The 18543-nt window shown below is 43.2% G+C and overlaps 1 protein-coding gene across 3 annotated transcripts in view; it reads left to right on the top strand.

The window, feature by feature from the left end:
• The window catches only part of IFT88 (intraflagellar transport 88), a 145619-nt gene that overhangs the window by 74454 nt on the left and 52622 nt on the right, over positions 1-18543 (top strand). For all 3 annotated transcript variants that reach the window (XM_036250934.1, XM_036250936.1, XM_036250935.1), the window contains 4 exons: positions 945-1044; positions 6203-6289; positions 11382-11568; positions 18029-18137. In XM_036250934.1, the coding sequence (XP_036106827.1) occupies positions 945-1044; positions 6203-6289; positions 11382-11568; positions 18029-18137 (483 nt within the window). The remainder of the gene's footprint in view (positions 1-944; positions 1045-6202; positions 6290-11381; positions 11569-18028; positions 18138-18543) is intronic.

Raw genomic sequence — 18543 nt, 5'->3', positions numbered from 1 at the left:
CAGTATTTTCTAACTTTTGTATTTCTGTGCTGTCAGTTGCTACTTCACCTTTTTCATTTCTGATTTTAATTATTTGGGTCCTCTCTCTTTGTTTCTTGTTGAATCCGGCTAAAGGTTGATCAGTCTTGTTTATCTTTTCAAAGAACCAGCTCTTGGTTTCATTGATCTTTGGTATTAGTTTTTTAGTCTCTATGTCATTTATTTCTGCTCTGGCCTTTATTATTTATTTTCTTCTACTTGCTCTGGGTTTTGCCTTTAGTTCACTTTTTTAGTTCTTTAAGTTGTAGGGTTAGATAGTATGTCAGAAATTTTTCTTTTTCTTGGGGTAGGCCTGAACTTCCCTCTTAGGACTACTTTCACTGTGCCTTATAGATTTTGTGTTGTTGTGTGTTCATTTTCTTTGACTTCCAGGAAGTTTTTTTGTTTCCTCCTTGATCTCCTTGGTAACCCATTCATTGTTTAATAACATGCTATTTAACCTCCATGTATGAATGTTTTTGAGTGTTTTTATTGTAATTAATTTCTAGTTTCATGCCACTGTGACCTGAGAAGATGCTTGATATGATTTCAGTCTTCTAGAACTTGAAGAGACTTAGTTTGTGTCCTGACATGTGGTTTTTTTGTCTAAAGGATCTAGCCAGAGATGTCAGTGGAGTGTTGAAATTTTCTAGTATGATTGTATTGATATCTAGCTCTCCCTTGAAGTCCTCAGAAGTTTTTAAATTTTTTTTGGTGCTCCAATATTGGGTGCATATATGTTTACTTGTTGGATCGATCCTTTTAGTATTATGTAGTGACTTTCTTTGTCTCTTTTTATGGCCTTAATTTTGAAGTCTATTTTATCAGATATGAGTATTGTTACCCCACTTGCTTGGAAAATTTTTTCCATCTCTTCGCTTTTATTTTGTGTAACAAAATAACCTTTTTTCCACTTTACATTGTAGGTGTGTCGAAGTTGTGAAAGCTTCTCAATATGTCGAACTAGCAAATGACCTGGAAATAAACAAAGCAATTACATACTTGAGACAAAAGGACTTTAACCAAGTAAGTTTAACAAATTAGATGAAATTTCATATGTTAACTGAGCAAAACAATAATATTGGGAAACTCCTGTCTAAAATAATGTTACCTGGTCCTGGCCAGTTTGCCCAGCGGTTAGAGCATCAGCCCATGGTTCAGAGAGACCTGGTTTCAGTTCCCGCTAAGGGCACATACAGTTTGTCCCCGGCCCCAGTTGGGGTTGTGTGGGTGGCAACCAGTCGATGTGTCTCTCACATCAATGTTTCTCTCTCTCTTCCTCCCTCTCTCCCTCTTGCTCTATTTTTTTTTATCCTCACCTGAGGACATTTTTTCCATTTTTTGTTCAGATAGAGTGGGAGGGAGAGAGGGAAAGAGAGAGAGAAAGAGAAACATTGATGTGAAAGGGACACATCGAGTGGCTGCTACTCACACGACCCAACCAGGGTTGGGGACAAATCGCAACTGAGGTACATGCCCTTAGCAGGAACCAAACCTGGGTCTCTCTGGACCACAGGCTGATGCTCTAACTGCTGAGCCAAACCGGCCAAGGCTCCCTCTTGCTCTATTTGAGATGAATGCAAAAACTGTCCTCAGGTGAGGAATAAAATAAAATAACAAAACAAAACATAAAATAATAAAATAAAATAAAATAAAATAAATAAAATAGTTACCTGTGAATATTCTGAAGTTGAATGGCTTCTGTCTGACCCTAATTTCTATTCATTTGTTTGAATTTTGACCTGTTCTTCCTGTTTCTTTTTTATCCTCACCCTATCATGTGTTTTTATTGATTTTTGGAGAGCAAGGAAGGGGGAGAAAGAGAGAGAGAAACATTGATGTGAGACAGAAACATCAGTTGGTTGCCTCCTGTACGTGCCCCAACTGGGATTGAACACACAACCTAGGTATGTGCCCTGACTAAGAATTGAACCCACAACCTTTTGGTGTATGGGTCGATGCTTCAACCAACAGAGCCACCTGGCCAGAGCTGTCCTGTTTCTTAAAATGCAAATGCTTCATGTAAACATGTTGTTTGCTGAATTACTAAACCGTATTCTAGTCCAAAGGTCAACTTTCTCCTAGAGTTTTTCAGCTGCTGCCTGAAGCTCTAAGGTTTTTCAGAATCAAGTATCACGTGCAAGAGAAGGAGAGCCCGGAGCCAGAATAGCAGCCTGGGGCTCCCGTCCACTGTTTTCACCTGCTGTCTGTTTATGTATTCAGTTTACTTATTGACATTGCATTGGACTTTAAAGGGTCCCATTGATAACACAGTTTCCGAACCCTCCAGGACCTCTCACTGCCACCACTGCTTTCTTGCTACCTCGGGTGGAGATGGAACAAGTCAGACATAGTTTTGCAAAACCAGAGGAATAGCTGGCTTTATAAAAGGGAGGGGGACAAAAGAAAATAAACAGATTGAAATTTGATATTCTAGTTTATAAAATCAATCGTTAGTGTCATATAGCAACTAGAAAACTCAGTTTCTCTGAAAGCAAGGGCCAGGAAACATCCTATCCCAAGCTTGTGTTTTCAGGCATTTTCCTACTGAAGGATCTTCCTTTTGTCTAGGAGAGAACAGAAATGACTAACCCCTTCTAGAGGGGTGAGAATGCCATCGACTCGAGATATGAGAGGCCACCCCAGTGTTCATGTTATGATTGCATGATTAATACGTTTCATTTGGCTGGTGTGACTCAGTGGTTGAACATCGACCCATGTACCAAGAGGTCACTGGTTCGATTCCTGGTCAGGGCACATGCCCAGGCTGTGGGCCTGACCCACAGACCAGGACATGCAGGAGGCAGCCAGTCAATGTTCTCTCTCATTGATGTATCTCTCTCTCTCCCTCTCTTCCTCTCTCTAAAATCAATAAAGAAGTACAGTGCAGTTCAGTGGACTGGTTCCATTTTGTGTATGAATTTAGTATGCTTAAAAGTCCTTTAGCATTTGTCAAGCACTAAAAAGACTTTTATTTTTTTTTAATCCTCACCCGAGGATATTTTTTTATGTATCTTCAGATAGAGTAAGAGGGACAGAGAGAGAAACATTAATGTGAGAGGGACACATTGAGTGGCTGCCTCCCGCACGACCCGACCAAGGCTGAGGACGAACCACAACTGAGGTACATACCCTTGGCCAGAATCAAACCCATGACTTTTTAGTCCATGGGCTGACGCTCCACCGCAAAGCCAAATTGGCCAGGGCTAAAAAGACTTTTCAAAGGATCTTTATATCTGTTCTTCCATTTGATCATCACACCGTTGGTCGTCATACCCTGATAGCTCTTTAATGCTGCTGCCCTGCTGTTTGGGTGGAAGCGAAGTGAGACAGCTTGGTCTTTGTTATCCTGTTGAGGTCATCTCTAGACCAAAAATATAACTTTGGTCCAGCCGGTGTGGCTCAGTGGTTGAGCATCAACCAATGCACCAAGAGATCACCAGTTTGATTCCCAGTCAGGACACATGCCCAGGTTGTGGGCCCGATCCCCAGTGGGAGGGCATGCAGGAGGCAGCCAGTAGATATCCTCTCTCATCGATGTTTCTGTCTCTCCCTCTCATTTTATCTCTCTCTAAAATCAATAAAGGGAAAAAATTTAAATTTATATATATAATTTTGTTTGTGTGAGAAGTACTGCTATAGGTCACAAAATAGAAAAAAACACATTTGCCAGTTTTCCCAACATTTTATTTTTAAATGGTCTTTTTAGAAAGATGTAATGTATTATCACCCTGGCCAGGTAGCTTAGTTGGTTAGAGCATCATCCTGATGCTAAAGTTGCTGTTTAGATGCCTGGTCAGGACACATACAAGAGTCAACCAACGGCCCTGGCCAGTTTGGCTCAGAGGTTAGAGCGTCGGCCTGTGGTTCAGAGAGACCTGGGTTCGGTTCCCGCTAAGGGCATGTAACTCCATTGCAGTTTGTCCCCGGCCCTGATTGGGTCGTGTGGGTGGCAACCACTCAATGTGTCCCTTTCACATCGATGTTTCTCTCTCTCTCTCTCTCTCTCTCTCTCTTTCTTCCTCTCTCTCCCTCCCACTCTGTCTGAACAAAAAACGAAAAAATGTCCTCGGGTGAGTATAAAAAAAAGAATCAACCAATGAATGCATAGATAAGTGGAAGAGCAAACTGATGTTTTCTCTCTCTCTCTCTCAAATCAAGAAATCAAAAAAAAAAAAACAAGGTATTACCATAGTTCAAGATTTTAATAACAATTAGTTTACCTATGTTTTAGAAGTAATTTCTGCCTTCTTTTCAACATGGCTGTCACAGGGGGCAGTTTTCTTTCTCTCTCACATGATTCAGGGTTTAATGGCTGTGTGTTAACTCCTGTTCATGTGACTTAACTTTTAAATTAGCACATACATTTGTGACACAATGCAAAAGTAAAGATGAAAATGTCTCAAGTCTTATTCAAAGTGAAATACATAAATAGTGGCTTTTTCATGAGTAGTGTGGAGCCTGAAGGAGAGGCCAATGGGAGACTTCCATGGGTGAACAGTACAAGCAGCAGTCCCTTCTGATGTAAATGTTAAGAGCTTTTTGGCAGCTTTATAGAGGACCTATTCAAGAACATAAGTGACAGAGAATCTCAAAAGTGAGGGCATGTTGGGTTTCTTCTCCCAGAGTTTATTTTGTAGAATTATAAACTGCTGGCTTAGAAACTCCCAACAGTTTGCTGTAATGAAACAGCCTGTAAAAGAATAATTATTTACTCATAACCAAGGTTTATGGAATCTAGTGTTTCGAAACCTTCTACCCTTAAAAAACAGTGAGTCAGCTGTGTTTCATGGTACTTCGTTTGAGGTCAAACGCTTGAACAGCACACAGGTCACACTTTGTCGGATATTTGCTGCACCAATAGCTGATGGCCATTGTAATAGCTCAGGTGGGGTTTTTGCTGGATACAGTGCTCTCCGGGAGCAGGAAGCACCGTGAGGCAAAGCATTTTCTACTCAGTGTATGCATTTGGAAGGGAGGGAGAGAGGGGGGAAGGAAGGCCAATCATCTTTCCCTACTTTTCTTTCACCTTGATATTTCTCAGCAATTTCAGGTTGATAACTCATTTACCTTTCATGCAAGGTGTCTGACCATTCCAAATGTCCTGTTTGGTTACAATGATCTCAGACTTCCAGGTGGTTGAAAGTATACTTTGACTTCTCGTGGCTTTAGAGTGGGGTTATATTTGGACCTACTTCAGATCATTTTGTGTAATACTCCTAGAATAATTTTCTCTCGGTAGTTTTGGGACATTCTCAGCCACTAGTCCTCCTTTTCCTTCTGGAATTCTAGTTACATTTCTTTGCGATTTCACTGTGTTCCCATGTGTCTTTTCTCAGAACATTTTTTAGTCTTTTATTTTGCTGGGCTTATTATATTTAGTTGGATCATTTTCTGGGATCTTGTTTGACCTTCAAATCTTGGTTCCTCTGTAGCTCTCCAGTGCCTTCAAGGAATATTTTTTGTATTTTATCTAATTTTTCTAATTGTTCTCTGTAGGAAAATGGTCTTCTTTAGGCTAATTTCTAATCAACAGAAGCATAAATTCTAGAATTATTTTGAAAAGAGCAAGTTGGATCATGTCTTTTAGGTGAAGTCTTCCCCCTGCCTCACAGTGCAGGACGAACTAAACTGTCACAAGACGGCTCAGCCCTCGCTGCTCTCCTCAGCTGCATGCAGCGTCCCTTCCTCCCGTCTGCTGCGTCTCAGTTTTACTTATGGTATTTTTAGTGTCATTTTATTTATGTATTTGTTTATTTTTTAATCCTCACCTGAGGATAGTTTTCTATTTATCTTCAGATAGAGAGAGGGAGAGGAAGAGAGAGAGAGAGAAACATCAATGTGAGAGGGACACATCGACTAGCTGCCTCCCGCACGACCCGACCAGGCCCAGGGACAAACCACAACTGAGGTACGTGCCCTTGGCTAGAATCAAACCCACGACTCATTGGTGTGTGGGCTGTCACTCCACCGCTGAGCCAAACAGGCCAGGGCTTATTTTATTTTTTATAAATGTTAATTCTCTAATGAAATTCTCATTTGTCATTTGTTTTCTAAAACTTATTAATGCACCTGTCTTTCATCCATCCCTGCTCCTACAATTCAGATATCGATTTTTCCCCAGCCATAAGCCTGAACACTGTCATGTTACAGTGGTAATAACATTCAGATATTCTATTTCTAGGCTGTAGAGACCTTGAAAATGTTTGAAAAAAAGGACAGTAGAGTGAAAAGTGCAGCTGCAACCAACCTCTCATTCCTGTATTATTTGGTAAGTTTTACGTTTTTATAACTGAGTGTTGATAATGTGGTATTTTTATGTTGCTCAATTTCTGCTTGAGGAGCTGGCCCAAGGAGAGGCCCAGGAGAGGACTGCATTAGTGCCAAGGGTTGGAGGGCCAGGTCACGCCGATGAGCGTGAGTGAGAGGCCCGTCTCAGAAGGAGGGAGGGGAAAATGGTGGTGGGAAACATCACATCATGAAATTGTAGAGTGTAGACCTGGGAGATGAATTGGAGACACCTTTCTTTTTTTTTGTTAATCCTCACCCAAAAATATTTTTCCATTGATTTTATTTTTTTATTATTTTTAAATAAAGAGTGGGAGAGAGAGAGAGAGAAACATCTATGTGAGAGACACATCCATTGATTGCCTCCCACACAACCCAGGTATGTGCCCTTGACCAGAATCAAACTCAAGACCCTTTGGTTCATGGGCCAGTCTCTAACCCCTGAGCCAAATTGGCCAGGGCTGGAGATACATTTCAATTCGATGCTAGTAATAACAAAAGTTATCTTATATGACCTATGTAAAGTCATAGTGTCATCTGGAACAAGCAGAGGTTGAACATCTGTGGGTGCCAACCATGGGGAATATCAACAGGCCGAAAGCTTTCTAAAAGGGAACTTTCTTTATTTACAATAAAGGCTGTAGCAGTAGAGTAGGAAGGAAGTGAAGGTTGGTTGAAAGTAGAGAACATCAAATTAATGTAAAGTACTAAGTGCTTTAGAAATTCAGAGGAGGCATATAGCATTTTAATTTAGGACTTTTGGGGAAGATTACCGAGAGAAGTTGGATCTTAAAGGTCAGAATATAGATAAAAGAGAAGGGGACATTTGTGGGGAAACTAAGGGAATAACAAAGCACAGAGCGGGGGGCGGGGGGGGATCTGGAGGGGGGAGAAACATCTGTAACAAAAATAAATTAATTAATTTAATTTTAAAAAAGAGTAAAAAATAACAAAGCACAGAGGCAAGACAGCCGAGAGGGAAGGGGTGCGCAGGGTCCTTGTGCTTGGCTCTGCCACACGCTCAGTCCCTCTTGGAGCCCCTGTGTGTGTACCTTGAGAACTGCTGCCATGTGGAACCACCGTTATGGCGGAAAGGTGTTCCTCTCCAGGGTTGGATTCCGCTGGCAGGAGCATGGTGCCAGGGGCATGTCCAGAGAAGTGTGTGAATTAGGGGAAACATGCTGAGTTTGTTCTTTTTCGTTGTTGTTAATCCTCACCTGAGGAGATTTTTCCATTGATTTTTAGAGAGAATAGAAGGGAGGGAAGTGGGGAGGAAGAGAGAGAGAGAAACATCTATGTGAGAGAGACACATCGACTGGTTGCCTCCCACATGACCCTGACTGGTATAGACTGGGGCCAGGTACAGAACCTGCAACCCAGGTATGTGCCCAGGTATGAGCCAACCCAGCCAGGGCCTGAGTTTGTTCTTAAATATATTTCTAAAATTTTTGTAGTAATAGTGATGTAATTCACATGTCCAGGAGGCATGTGGAACACTGATCTCAGACAGGAAGTCAAGGTTAAGGATAAAATTTGATGAGTGTCTCAGTGAATAAGTTTTCATAATAGATACTATGGACTGAATTGTGTCCCCCCAAAATCATATGTTGAAGCCCTCAGCCCAGTGTTGGCCTGCATCTCAGTCCTCCACAATACTGCTTTGGCAGGAGAGCCTAGGTTTCTACATGGAACAGGGTCCATCGAGGAAACCCCAGGGCACAGGTGTTTATCAGGCTCTTGCATGCATTGAATTTGTTGTTATCTTACTGGGTAAAATGAACATGGGAGAGAAACATACAAGGGCATGAAGACTGGGCAATGTGATCCATTGGGGTCATTATTTTTGTTTTTGTTTTTTTAATCCTCACCCGAGGACATTTTTGCATTTATCTTCAGACAGAGCAGGAGGGAGGAAGAGAGAGAGAGAAACATCAGCATGAGAGAGACACATCGACTGGTTGCCACCCACACGGCCCCAACTGGGGTCGGGGACAAACTGCAACCGAGGTACGTGCCCTTAGCGGAACCGAACCCGGGTCTCTCTGGTCCGCAGGCTAAGGCTCTAACCACTGAGCCAAACCAACCAAGGCGGGGTCATTGTTTTTTAACAGTGAGTGTATCATGGTCCAGTTATTCATATGCTTGCCATGTGCAAAATGTACCTACCCTTCCCAAGACTCTCGTAGTCTCATCATCATAGTCAAAGGCGAACCTCTGAATAAGGTCTAAATACAGATGGACTTTCTCAGGCACAGGTCCTTCTCATCTAAAGATCCAAGAACAGCCCTGGCTGGTTTTGCTCAGCGGTTAGAGCGTTGGCCTGCGGTACAGAGAGACCCGGGTTTGGTTTCCGCTGAGGGCATGTACCTCGGTTGCAGTTTGTCCCCGGCCCTGGTTGGTCATGAGGGTGGCAGCCACTTGATGTGTCCCTTTTACGTTGATGTTTCTCTCTCTCTCTCTTCCTCTCTCTTCCTCTCACTCTGTCTGAGCAATAAATGGAAAAAAATGTCCTCGGATGAGGATAAAAAAAAAAAACATAAAGATCCAGGAACAAAAAAACCACATCGTCTGCCCTGTACACTTAGTATCCCATGGTGAAATAAAGATAGGAAAACTGTAATAGATAGTCCCATTCAAAAGGGGTCGATGAAGGCACTAGTCCTTAGCAGATCTGGAACCCAGCTGAGCACCTGTGGTATGTGCTCCAAATGCGGGAAAACGGAGTGCTCTCTAATAAGGGCCCCCAGTCCCTGGTGAGTGGTCCCTAGTCTTTTGATCTCAGGCTGTTGCTTCTACCCTCTGAGAGCACCTTCCTTTTACAGAAAAAAAAGCAACAAGAAGCCCTGGCCAGTTTGGCTCAGCGGTTAGAGCGTCGGCCTGCGGTCCTGAGAGACCCGGGTTCGGTTCCCGCTAAGGGCACGTACCTCGGTTGCAGTTTGTCCCCGGCCCTGGTTGGTTGTGCGGGTGGCAGCCACTCGATGTGTTCCTTTCACGTCGATATTTCTCTCTCTCTCTCTTCCTCTCTCTCCCTCCCACTCTACCTGAACAAAAAATGGAAAATGTCCTCGGGTGAGGATAAAAAAAAAAAAAAAAGCAACAAGAAAACCAACGACCTATGTTTGCAGCTCATTTACTTTCTTAGCCTACTTTTTGCCCAGAAAAATTGAGGGCCCAGAGGTTTTTTTTCATTTTGGACTGTGTCTGTCCCTTTAAGCTGGCAACACTTTTGTTAGTACAACTCCCTGAAAAGCTTGGCAGATTTTCACCCTGGCCAGTTTGGCTTCATGGTTAGAGCATTGGCCACAGACCAAAGGGTCTCGAGTTTGATTCCAGTCAAGGCCACATACCGGGTTGCAGGTTTGATCCCTGGCCCCAGTCAGGGTCATGTGGGAGGCAACCAATCAGTGTGTCTCTCTCACATTGATGTCTCTCTCTCTCTCTCTCTCTCTCTCTCTCTCCCGCCCTCCCCCCCACCCTTGCACTTTGTCTAAAATTTAATGGAAAAGTATTCTCAGCTGAGGATTAAAAACAAAAAACCTTGGCAAGTTTTCTATAAATCTTGTTGGGATGTCCTTTATGCCCCCAAAGCCAAATCCATGATTTTTTCAAGGTAGAGCCTTTTCCACCGAGATGAAGAGGCTGCTGCAGAGCCCTAAAGAGACCCCGAGAGAGCGGTGGCTCTGCCCAGGACTCAGATCGGGGAGGCTTCCAGGCTGATGCAGCCATGCCCTTGGTTTGATCTCTGCCCTGCAGCCATTCCTTACTTTCAGGCTCTTTCGTCTCCAAGAGAAACTGAAGACATGAAATACATTAAATGCCACCGAACTGTACGTTTTTATTTTACTTATTTTAAATATTTTTCTTTACTGCGTTTAGAAAGAGAGGAAGGGAGAGAGAGAGAGAGAGAGAAACATTGATGAGAGAGAACATCAATCAGCTGCCTCCTGCACGCCCCCAACTGGGGATCTAGCCCAAAATCTGAGCATGTGCCCTGGCTGGGAATTGAACCAGCAGCCTTCCGCTGCATGGGTCAATGCTCAACCACTGAGCCACACCACCTGGGCTGAACTGTACATTTTTAAAGGGCCAATATTTGAATTATATCTCGATTTTTCAGAAATTCAGTCAGAGAAGCAGACACTGGGAGTGTTATGAGAGAAGGGATTCAGGAATTAGAACATCCACAGTGGTAGGGAACTGTGGTGGTAGAGGTGAAGAAGGGGTATTTGCAGGTGGTGGAGGTGAAGAAGGGGTGTTTGTAGGGGTTACCAGTGAGTGGCCAAGCACATCCAGAAACCACCCAAAGAGGGATTTTGTAGCTGCTTCCTCTGGGTCCACTGCCAAGCCCCAGCATGGACCTAGGGCGCTGTGGTCAACAGGGGCAGTGCCATCAGAAGGAAGAGCTGGTGTAGAGAAGGGAGGACAGGTGTAGAGGACAGGATGGAGCCCCAGCATTTCTGCATCAGGCCTGCATCTGATGACCAGAAAAGATCTGCAGAGAGTAAGGCTGCTGCTTCATATTCTAGAAATTTTCTTCAGCCAACTCTGGACAAGAGCCACACAGGGACAGGCCTTCTCGCCAAGCTGACATGGCACCAAAGGCCTCACTACCTAAGAACTGATGTGTCCATTTGGTTCTCATGAATTATGGTAGGGTCCTGTTGAAGCACTCACCAGCAAGACAGAGCACAGCAGTGAAAATGACCGAGTGCTGGAGATGTAGGACGTAGTGGGGGACGTGCCCAGTTTGATCAGGTCAGACAGACAGTGGTGCCTTCACAGCTACTTCAGGGCTTGAGGTGTGGGAAGCATGGCATGCGATAAACAATGACATGAATTTGGGCATTTGACATAGAACCACCTATGTATAAATAGTGATTTTATTCAAAATATGGGACTGTAGAGACATCAGTCGTAAGACACTTGGGTAGTTGAAAGTGCTTGATGATTACAAATCTTTTGTAGAATAAGCTCATCAAGACCAAGATATGTAAAATATTTGTTTCTGTTTTTTATGTCTGTAATCTCAGAAAAAATATTTGAACTCCAAATCATTTCTATGTTTTGTGCTTTAGGAAAATGAATTTGCACAAGCCAGCAGCTATGCAGATTTAGCTGTGAACTCTGATAGATATAATCCGTCTGCTCTTACTAACAAAGGGAATACAGTGTTTGCAAATGGTGATTATGAGAAGGCAGCTGAATTCTATAAAGAGGCTCTGAGAAATGATTCTTCTTGTACCGAAGCACTTTATAATATTGGTAAGTAGGACAGGCAAAATTGTTTTTTGTGTTACTTTTTAATTTATTTTTATTGTTGAGAGTATTGCAGATGTCCCCCATTTTTCCCCTTTGCCCCCTCCACCCAGCTCCCCAATGCCAAACAACTCAGTTCTTCCTGGTATATCTCTGGTGCCTTCAGACTGCCTCCCCCATGCTGGAGCCTGGAGGGTGCGAGTCAGAGTGTGTCCGTGCACGGGCCCTTTAAGAGGAGCTGCCTGGGGCTCAAGCAGCCTCAGCCTCCCGCAGCCTCAGTTCCCGCTGGTATAGACATTACTCTGAACTGTATGATAAATTGCTTACCTCCAATTTAGGTCTTTTTCTGGAGCTGCTTTTTTTTCTTTCATTTTGGTTTTTTTCTTTGTCTCCCCATTTTAGTTGTCTCTGTGTTTGTTTCTATGTATTAGATGTACCTGCTATGACCCTCAGGCTTTGTGGGGTGGCCTTTTGTAGAAAATGTCCTGAGGAACATAGTAGGGTGGTCTCCTTGAACTCCTGAGCTGGATGCTCTAGGATTGACCCTTTTGTGAGTTACTTGGGCTCTCCTGTTATAATTGGGTCTTAACTGTTGTCCTGTCCATGGGTGGGATCTCTTCTTTGGCTGGCTAACCATGAGGCTCATCCCTGATTACATCAGGCAAGCTATTGTACAGGTGCTGAAAGGAAAAAACAAAACAAAAAAAAAAAACAAGAAACAAACAAAACCATACAAAAGAACCCAACAACAACATCATAAACAACCACAAAAGAAAAGAGAATTAGGGTCCTGGCCGGTGGGACTCAGTGGTTAGAGTGTGGGCCCATGCACCAAAGGTTTGCAAGTTTGATTCCTGATCAAGGGCATGTAGCTAGGTTGCATGTTCAAACTCCGATCCTGGTCGTGCGCGTGCAGGAGGCAACCAATTGATGTGTCTCTCTCACATTTCTCTCTCTCTTTCTCTCTCTCTCTCTCCTTCCCTCTCCCTTCTTCCCACTTTAAAAAAGAAAAAGAATCACTAGAAAAAATATCCTTGGTTGAGGATAAACAAAGAAAAAGGAGTATTAGGAAATAGAAAAGAGAACAAGAATAATAAACAAAAAAGAAAAAAAATAAAGGTTCTGAAAGGAAAGAATGGAGAGCAAAAATAATAAAGATATGAAAAGGAAAATGGTGAGAAAGAAAAAATTATGAAAATGTAAAAGGAGAAAGAAAAATAAAGCAAAAATACAAAAGAAAAAATAGAGTAAGAAAATTAAAGTGGCAAATAAGAGATATGAAAGAAACGAGAAAAAAGAGAAAAAATAAATTAACAATAATAATAGTAATAATAATAATACCAAAGCAATAAAAAACAAAACAGTGAGGGGGAAAAAAACACCAAGTGAAGTTATTCTCGGCAGATTTTAGGACCCTGCTCTCGTGTTGCCTGAGGCTAACTGTTTTGCATGCTGGTTTCCGGCCTCCCAGCTGCTACTTTTCTGCTGGCCCATGTCAGAAGCTGTCCACGTTTGGCTCTCGGCACCCTGTTTGAAGCTTCAAGTGATCCACTGCTTGTGGCTGCCCCCACTGGGCTTGACTGCCCACAGGAGGGGCCAAGCTGAGCTCCTAGGCCAGTTTTTTAGCAGCAGAGGTCCCTTAGGTGTGTCAGCAAACATTCAAACTTCAGAGAAGATGGTGGGTGTGTTTCTGGACTATTTCCCTGTCATTAGCCAGGCATAGTCCCTCTTAGACCAACTGGTGAGGTCTACTGGAAGCCAGGAGTTTATTATCATCTCTCCTGTGAGAGGGAAGCACCAGCCAGGTTCCCAGGAATGTGGGGGGAATGTTCCTGCCCCCTAACCTAGCCACTGACCCTCCTTGAGACTGGTGCCTCCTCAGCAGGGGTCAAGATGTAGGGTTGGGTGAGCTGGATTCCAGAGGGTAGGGCGAACAGGGTTTCTTAGGGTGGGGCAAGCTGTGTCCTGGAGGACAGGTTATTTAATGCCTTTCCCCAGGGTTCTCCTGTGCCTCTCAGGAACAGTGGCTGCTAGGATGTGGGGTGGTGACGCAGCAGAGGTGTCCTGTCTCTCCGCACCACCCTCCCTCCACCGAAACCTAGGTTGAATTTCTGGAAACAAAATACCTGTGTACCAGCCCTTTTTTTATTTGAATTTTTGTTGTTGTTAATCCTCACTGGAGGATATTTTTTCCATCGATTTCGAGAGAGAAAAACATCAGTGTGAGAGAGACACATCAGTTGATTGTCTCCCGCACACAGGATCGAACTTGCAACCCAGGTATGTGCCATTGACCGAGAATCGAACCCACGACCCTTCAGTGCATGGGCGGACACTAAACACTAAACAACACCAACCAGGGTGTGCCAGCTCTTTTTAAAAAGTGTCCTTGTCTTCAGGTGGCTCAGCGCCCTGGCTCATAGAAGCTGTGGCTGCAAGTTGCCACATGGGCAATTGTTCCTGGCTCTGGCTGTCCGGGTTCGGGAGCCCTGCCTGGGGTGCAGGCCCCTCTCCTCTGAAGGAACTCCTCTCACCTGTGGCCCACTGCTCCTGGATGCTGGGCCAGCTCCTATGCATTCCTGCCCTTCGATCAGTCTCGAGGGGCTTCTGCCCTTTCCTGTTTAATGGCAATAATATATATCTCTCAACAACTGAATCTATAAACAAAATGATCAAGCAAAACAGAAATAGACTCATAGATACAGAGAACTTTTTGTTGCTTGCCAGATGGGAGGGGGTTGTGAGGATGGGCGTAAAGATGAAGGAATTAAGAAAGACACATTGGTTGTTATTAGACTGATGAACCTCAAAGGGAAGTGGGGAGGGAGGGCGGGAAGAGATAAACCAAGGAACTTCTGTGCATATATGCATAACCAATGGACACCGACAACAGCCTGGGGAAGGCAGGAGGGGGATGGGAGCAGGGAGGAGGGGTCAATGGGGGGAAAGGGGGCACATCTTTAATACTGTCTCCTCTTCAACCAGTCTTCAGCTGGTATTTCAAGGTGAAAATTTCTCAATTTAGTTTTAATTCAATTTTATTTATTTATTTATTTATTTATTTATTTATTTATTTATTTATATTGTTGAAAGTATTACAGATGTCCCCCTTTTTTCCCCATTGACCCCCTCCTTCCCATTCCTACCCCCCTCCTGCCTTCCCCAGCCTAGTGTCCATGTCAGTTGGTTGTGCATATATGCATATACCTTCTTTGGTTTATCTGTTCCCTCCCCTCCCACCCCATCCCTCTGAGGTTTGTCAGTCTGTTCCCTACTTCCATGATTCTGGAGCTCTTTTGGTCGACAACTTAAAATTATGTTCCGCAAATAAGTGAGATCATGTGATACTTGTCTTTCTCTGACTGGCTTATTTCTCTTAGCATAACACTCTCCAGGCCCCTCTGTGTCACGTCAAAGGATAAGAGATCTCTCTTTCTTATAGCTGCATAGTATTCCATTGTGTAATTATACCACAGCTTTTTTATCCACTCATCTACCGATGGGCACTTGGGCTGTTTCCAGATCTTAGCAATTGTAAAAAGCACTGCTATGAACATAGGGTGCATATATTTTTTCTGATGGGTGTTTCAGGCTTCTTAAGGTACCAGTTAAATTCTGGGAGGAGGTGGGAGAAGATCTACCTACTCCACCACCATCTTTCAAACCAGGGTTTGGCCTGGTTTTTTGTTTGTTTTTGTTTTTGCTTTGTAATTATTTTTCCTTTTTTTTTCTTGCTTAATGAGCTCTAACTCATTAGGAGGAGTTGACTTCCTTATAACAATGAATTGAAAAGAAGACTCTTGGCCCTGGCCGGTTTGGCTCAGCGGTTAGAGCATCGGCCTGCGGTCCAGAGAGACCCGGGTTCGGTTTCTGCTAAGGGCACGTACCTCGGTTGCAGTTTGTCCCCGGCCCTGGTTGGTCGTGCGGGTGGCAACCACTCGATGTGTTCCTTTCACGTCGATGTTTCTCTCTCTCTCTCTGTTCCTCTCTCTCCCTCCCACTCTATCTGAACAAAAAATGGAAAAATGTCCTTAGGTGAGGATTAAAAAAAAAAAGAAAAAGAAAAGAAAAGAAGACTCTTGGATTATAGGTTATTTTTATTTATTATTATTATTTTTTTTTATCCTCACCCGAGGACATTTTTCCATTTTTTGTTCTGGTAGAGTGGGAGGGAGAGAGAGGAACAGAGAGAGAGAGAGAGAAACATTGACGTGAAAGGAACACATCGGGTGGCTGCGACCCGCACGACCAACCAGGGCCGGGGACAAACTGCAACCGAGGTACGTGCCCTTAGCGGAAACCGAACCCGGGTCTCTCTGGACCGCAGGCCGACGCTCTAACCGCTGAGCCAAACCGGCCAGGGCGGATTATAGGTTATTTTTAATGTAGTTAATGAAACAGAAGCTGTGTACTGTAAAATTTGCATAGATGTTGCCCTATTACCCTCTAAAAAGACTTTCGATTCTATTTCTACTCAATATTTATTTCTACCATGTTGTATGAGACTGACTGATTTCCCAAAGTCCAGCTAATACTGCATATTATAACTAAACTTTTGCCAAAGTGATAGGTAGGGGGGAAATCTCATTTTCTTTTTAATTGTGAACAATTTCAAACATAAAAAAATTATACAGAAAAAAAATAAATGTCCATTTACCTACTACCTATATTTAATACATTTTAACTTTTTTAAATCCTCACCCGAGGATATTTTTCTATTTATCTTCAGATAGGGTGGGAGGGAGGAAGAGGGAGGGAGAGAGAAACACTGACCTGAGAGAGACACATCGACTGGTTGCCTCCCACGTGACCCCGACCTTTCCTCTGATGGTTGAGTACCCTGGCTGTGTCCTCATGTCCAGGAGTGTGCCGCCGATGCCAAGTAGGCCTCCGAGGCATGCACAAGGCTAATGGCAGGACACGCCTGCCAAAGGGCCATCTGTCTGACCTGTCTGCTTAGGGTCCGCCCATGACAGGTGGGTCTCTCCTCCCATGGAAGACTCTGTCTGCCAGACAGAGAAAGAAGCCCTGGCTGGGCCAAGGGATGGGAGGCAGCAGGAGTTTGTGACTTTAGGTGGAGCTAAGGAGAGCGTCCCTGAGGTGACATTTCTTTTTTTTTTTATCCTCACCCGAGGACATTTTTCCATTTTTTGTACAGATAGAGTGGGAGGGAGAGAGAGGGAAACATCGATGTGAAAGGGACACATCGAGTGGCTGCCACCCACATGACCAACCAGGGCCGGGGACAAACTGCAACCGAGGTACATGCCCTTAGCGGGAACCGAACCCGGGTCTCTCCGGACCGCAGTCAGATGCTCCAACCGCTGAACCAAACTGGCCAGGGCCCTGAGGTGACATTTCCTGTCATCTGGAAGGAGGAGAGGGCATGGCCTCTTGGACACCTGGGGACGAGCATGCTGACAGGGAAGTGCAGAGCAGACCTCCGTGCAGTAGGAGGCGTGCGGTATATATTGGTCCTCGTTCTAGTTTCAGATACTTGTCTTAGTCCAGTATTTGACTTGATCATTTCCTTTGTCAAACAGAATTTCTCTATTTTTCATACAAATCTTACTTTTTGAAAATTTGTGGCTTCACTTGCTTATTGATTTACAAAGCCCTTCTCTTCCCTAAGGTATTCTTGGTTTTTTTATAGTTTTACAACTTTGTTTTTTCTGTTTCGTTTTGAGATAAATATTCAACGTATTTGAAATAGGAATAAATTCAAAATGGGAATCTATATTTTTTTCTTCATGCGTAGTCAGCTGTCCTGGTACCATTTGTGACTAGTCCCTTAGTCCTCATTAGTTTTCAATCCCCATTAACTAAATTCTATAACTGAGTCCATTTCTGAACTATTTATGTTATGCTATTCATTGTCTTGCCTGTTCCCCTTCCCTACCACAGTCTACAATCACTAAAGCTTTTTGGTGTCCACCAAATATTAATGGAACATCCCTGCCACCAAATTTTTTTTATTTTTTTAAAGAGAGAGAGAAACATCAGTTTGTTGTTTCACTTATTTATGCATTTATTGGTTGGTTCTTGCATACGCCCTGACTGGGGATTGAACCTGAAACCTCAATGTATCAGGATGACGTTCCAACCAACTGAGCTACCTGGCCAGGGCCTAACTTGTTCTTTTTTAAAACAAAAATCTGTTCAGCTCGGCTGGTGTGGCTCACTGGTTGGGCATCGACCCTGCACCAAGAGGTCACCGGTTTGATTCCCAGTCAGGACACATGTCCAGGTTGTGGGCCTGATCCCCAGTGGGTGGCATGCAGGAGGCGGCCAGTCATTGTTCTCTCTCATCGATGTTTCTATCTCTCTCTCCCCTCCTCTCTCTCTAAAATCAATAAAGAAAAATAAATAAATAAAAAGAATAACAGATTTTTTCAAAATCTCTTCATTTTTATTGTTACTTTGAGAAAATTCTTTATACCTTTTTTTTTCTTTCCTTCTTTTTAAGGCCTTACCTATAAGAAGCTAAACCGGCTTGACGAGGCTCTGGACTGTTTCCTGAAGCTCCATGCAATCCTGAGAAACAGTGCCCAGGTTCTGTGCCAGATAGCCAGCGTGTATCTTATGTGATGAAATTCAGGGCTCATTATCAATTCATTCTACTGGTGATTGGGTACCAACTATTAAGTAAAGTCATTGATGACGATACTATTTTAAAACCTAATATCAGATTAATATGTGATGAAAATATTTGAGTGATCCTGTTTTAAAGGATCATTTACATTATGAAGAGGAATTATTTAAAGGTTAAAACTATTAATCATTGAAGTAACAGAGCATAACATATTGAGTACTCAAGCTATTCATTGAATGTAAATTAGGTAGTTTAGAATATATTGACTCTGAGTTTTATAGAGCATTTTTGAAGCAGTAATGTACTAATTAAAAGGAAAATATTGTTTCTTACTGATTAGTACTACTGATTGAATTTGGATAATTTATCTTATTTATTTCAGCTGACAT

This window comes from Molossus molossus, unplaced genomic scaffold, assembly GCF_014108415.1.
Source record: "Molossus molossus isolate mMolMol1 unplaced genomic scaffold, mMolMol1.p scaffold_m16_p_10, whole genome shotgun sequence".
NCBI classification, from domain to species: domain Eukaryota; kingdom Metazoa; phylum Chordata; class Mammalia; order Chiroptera; family Molossidae; genus Molossus; species Molossus molossus.
The sequence above is the reverse complement of the archived record's forward strand: the minus strand, read 5'-3'. Positions and strand labels throughout refer to the sequence as shown.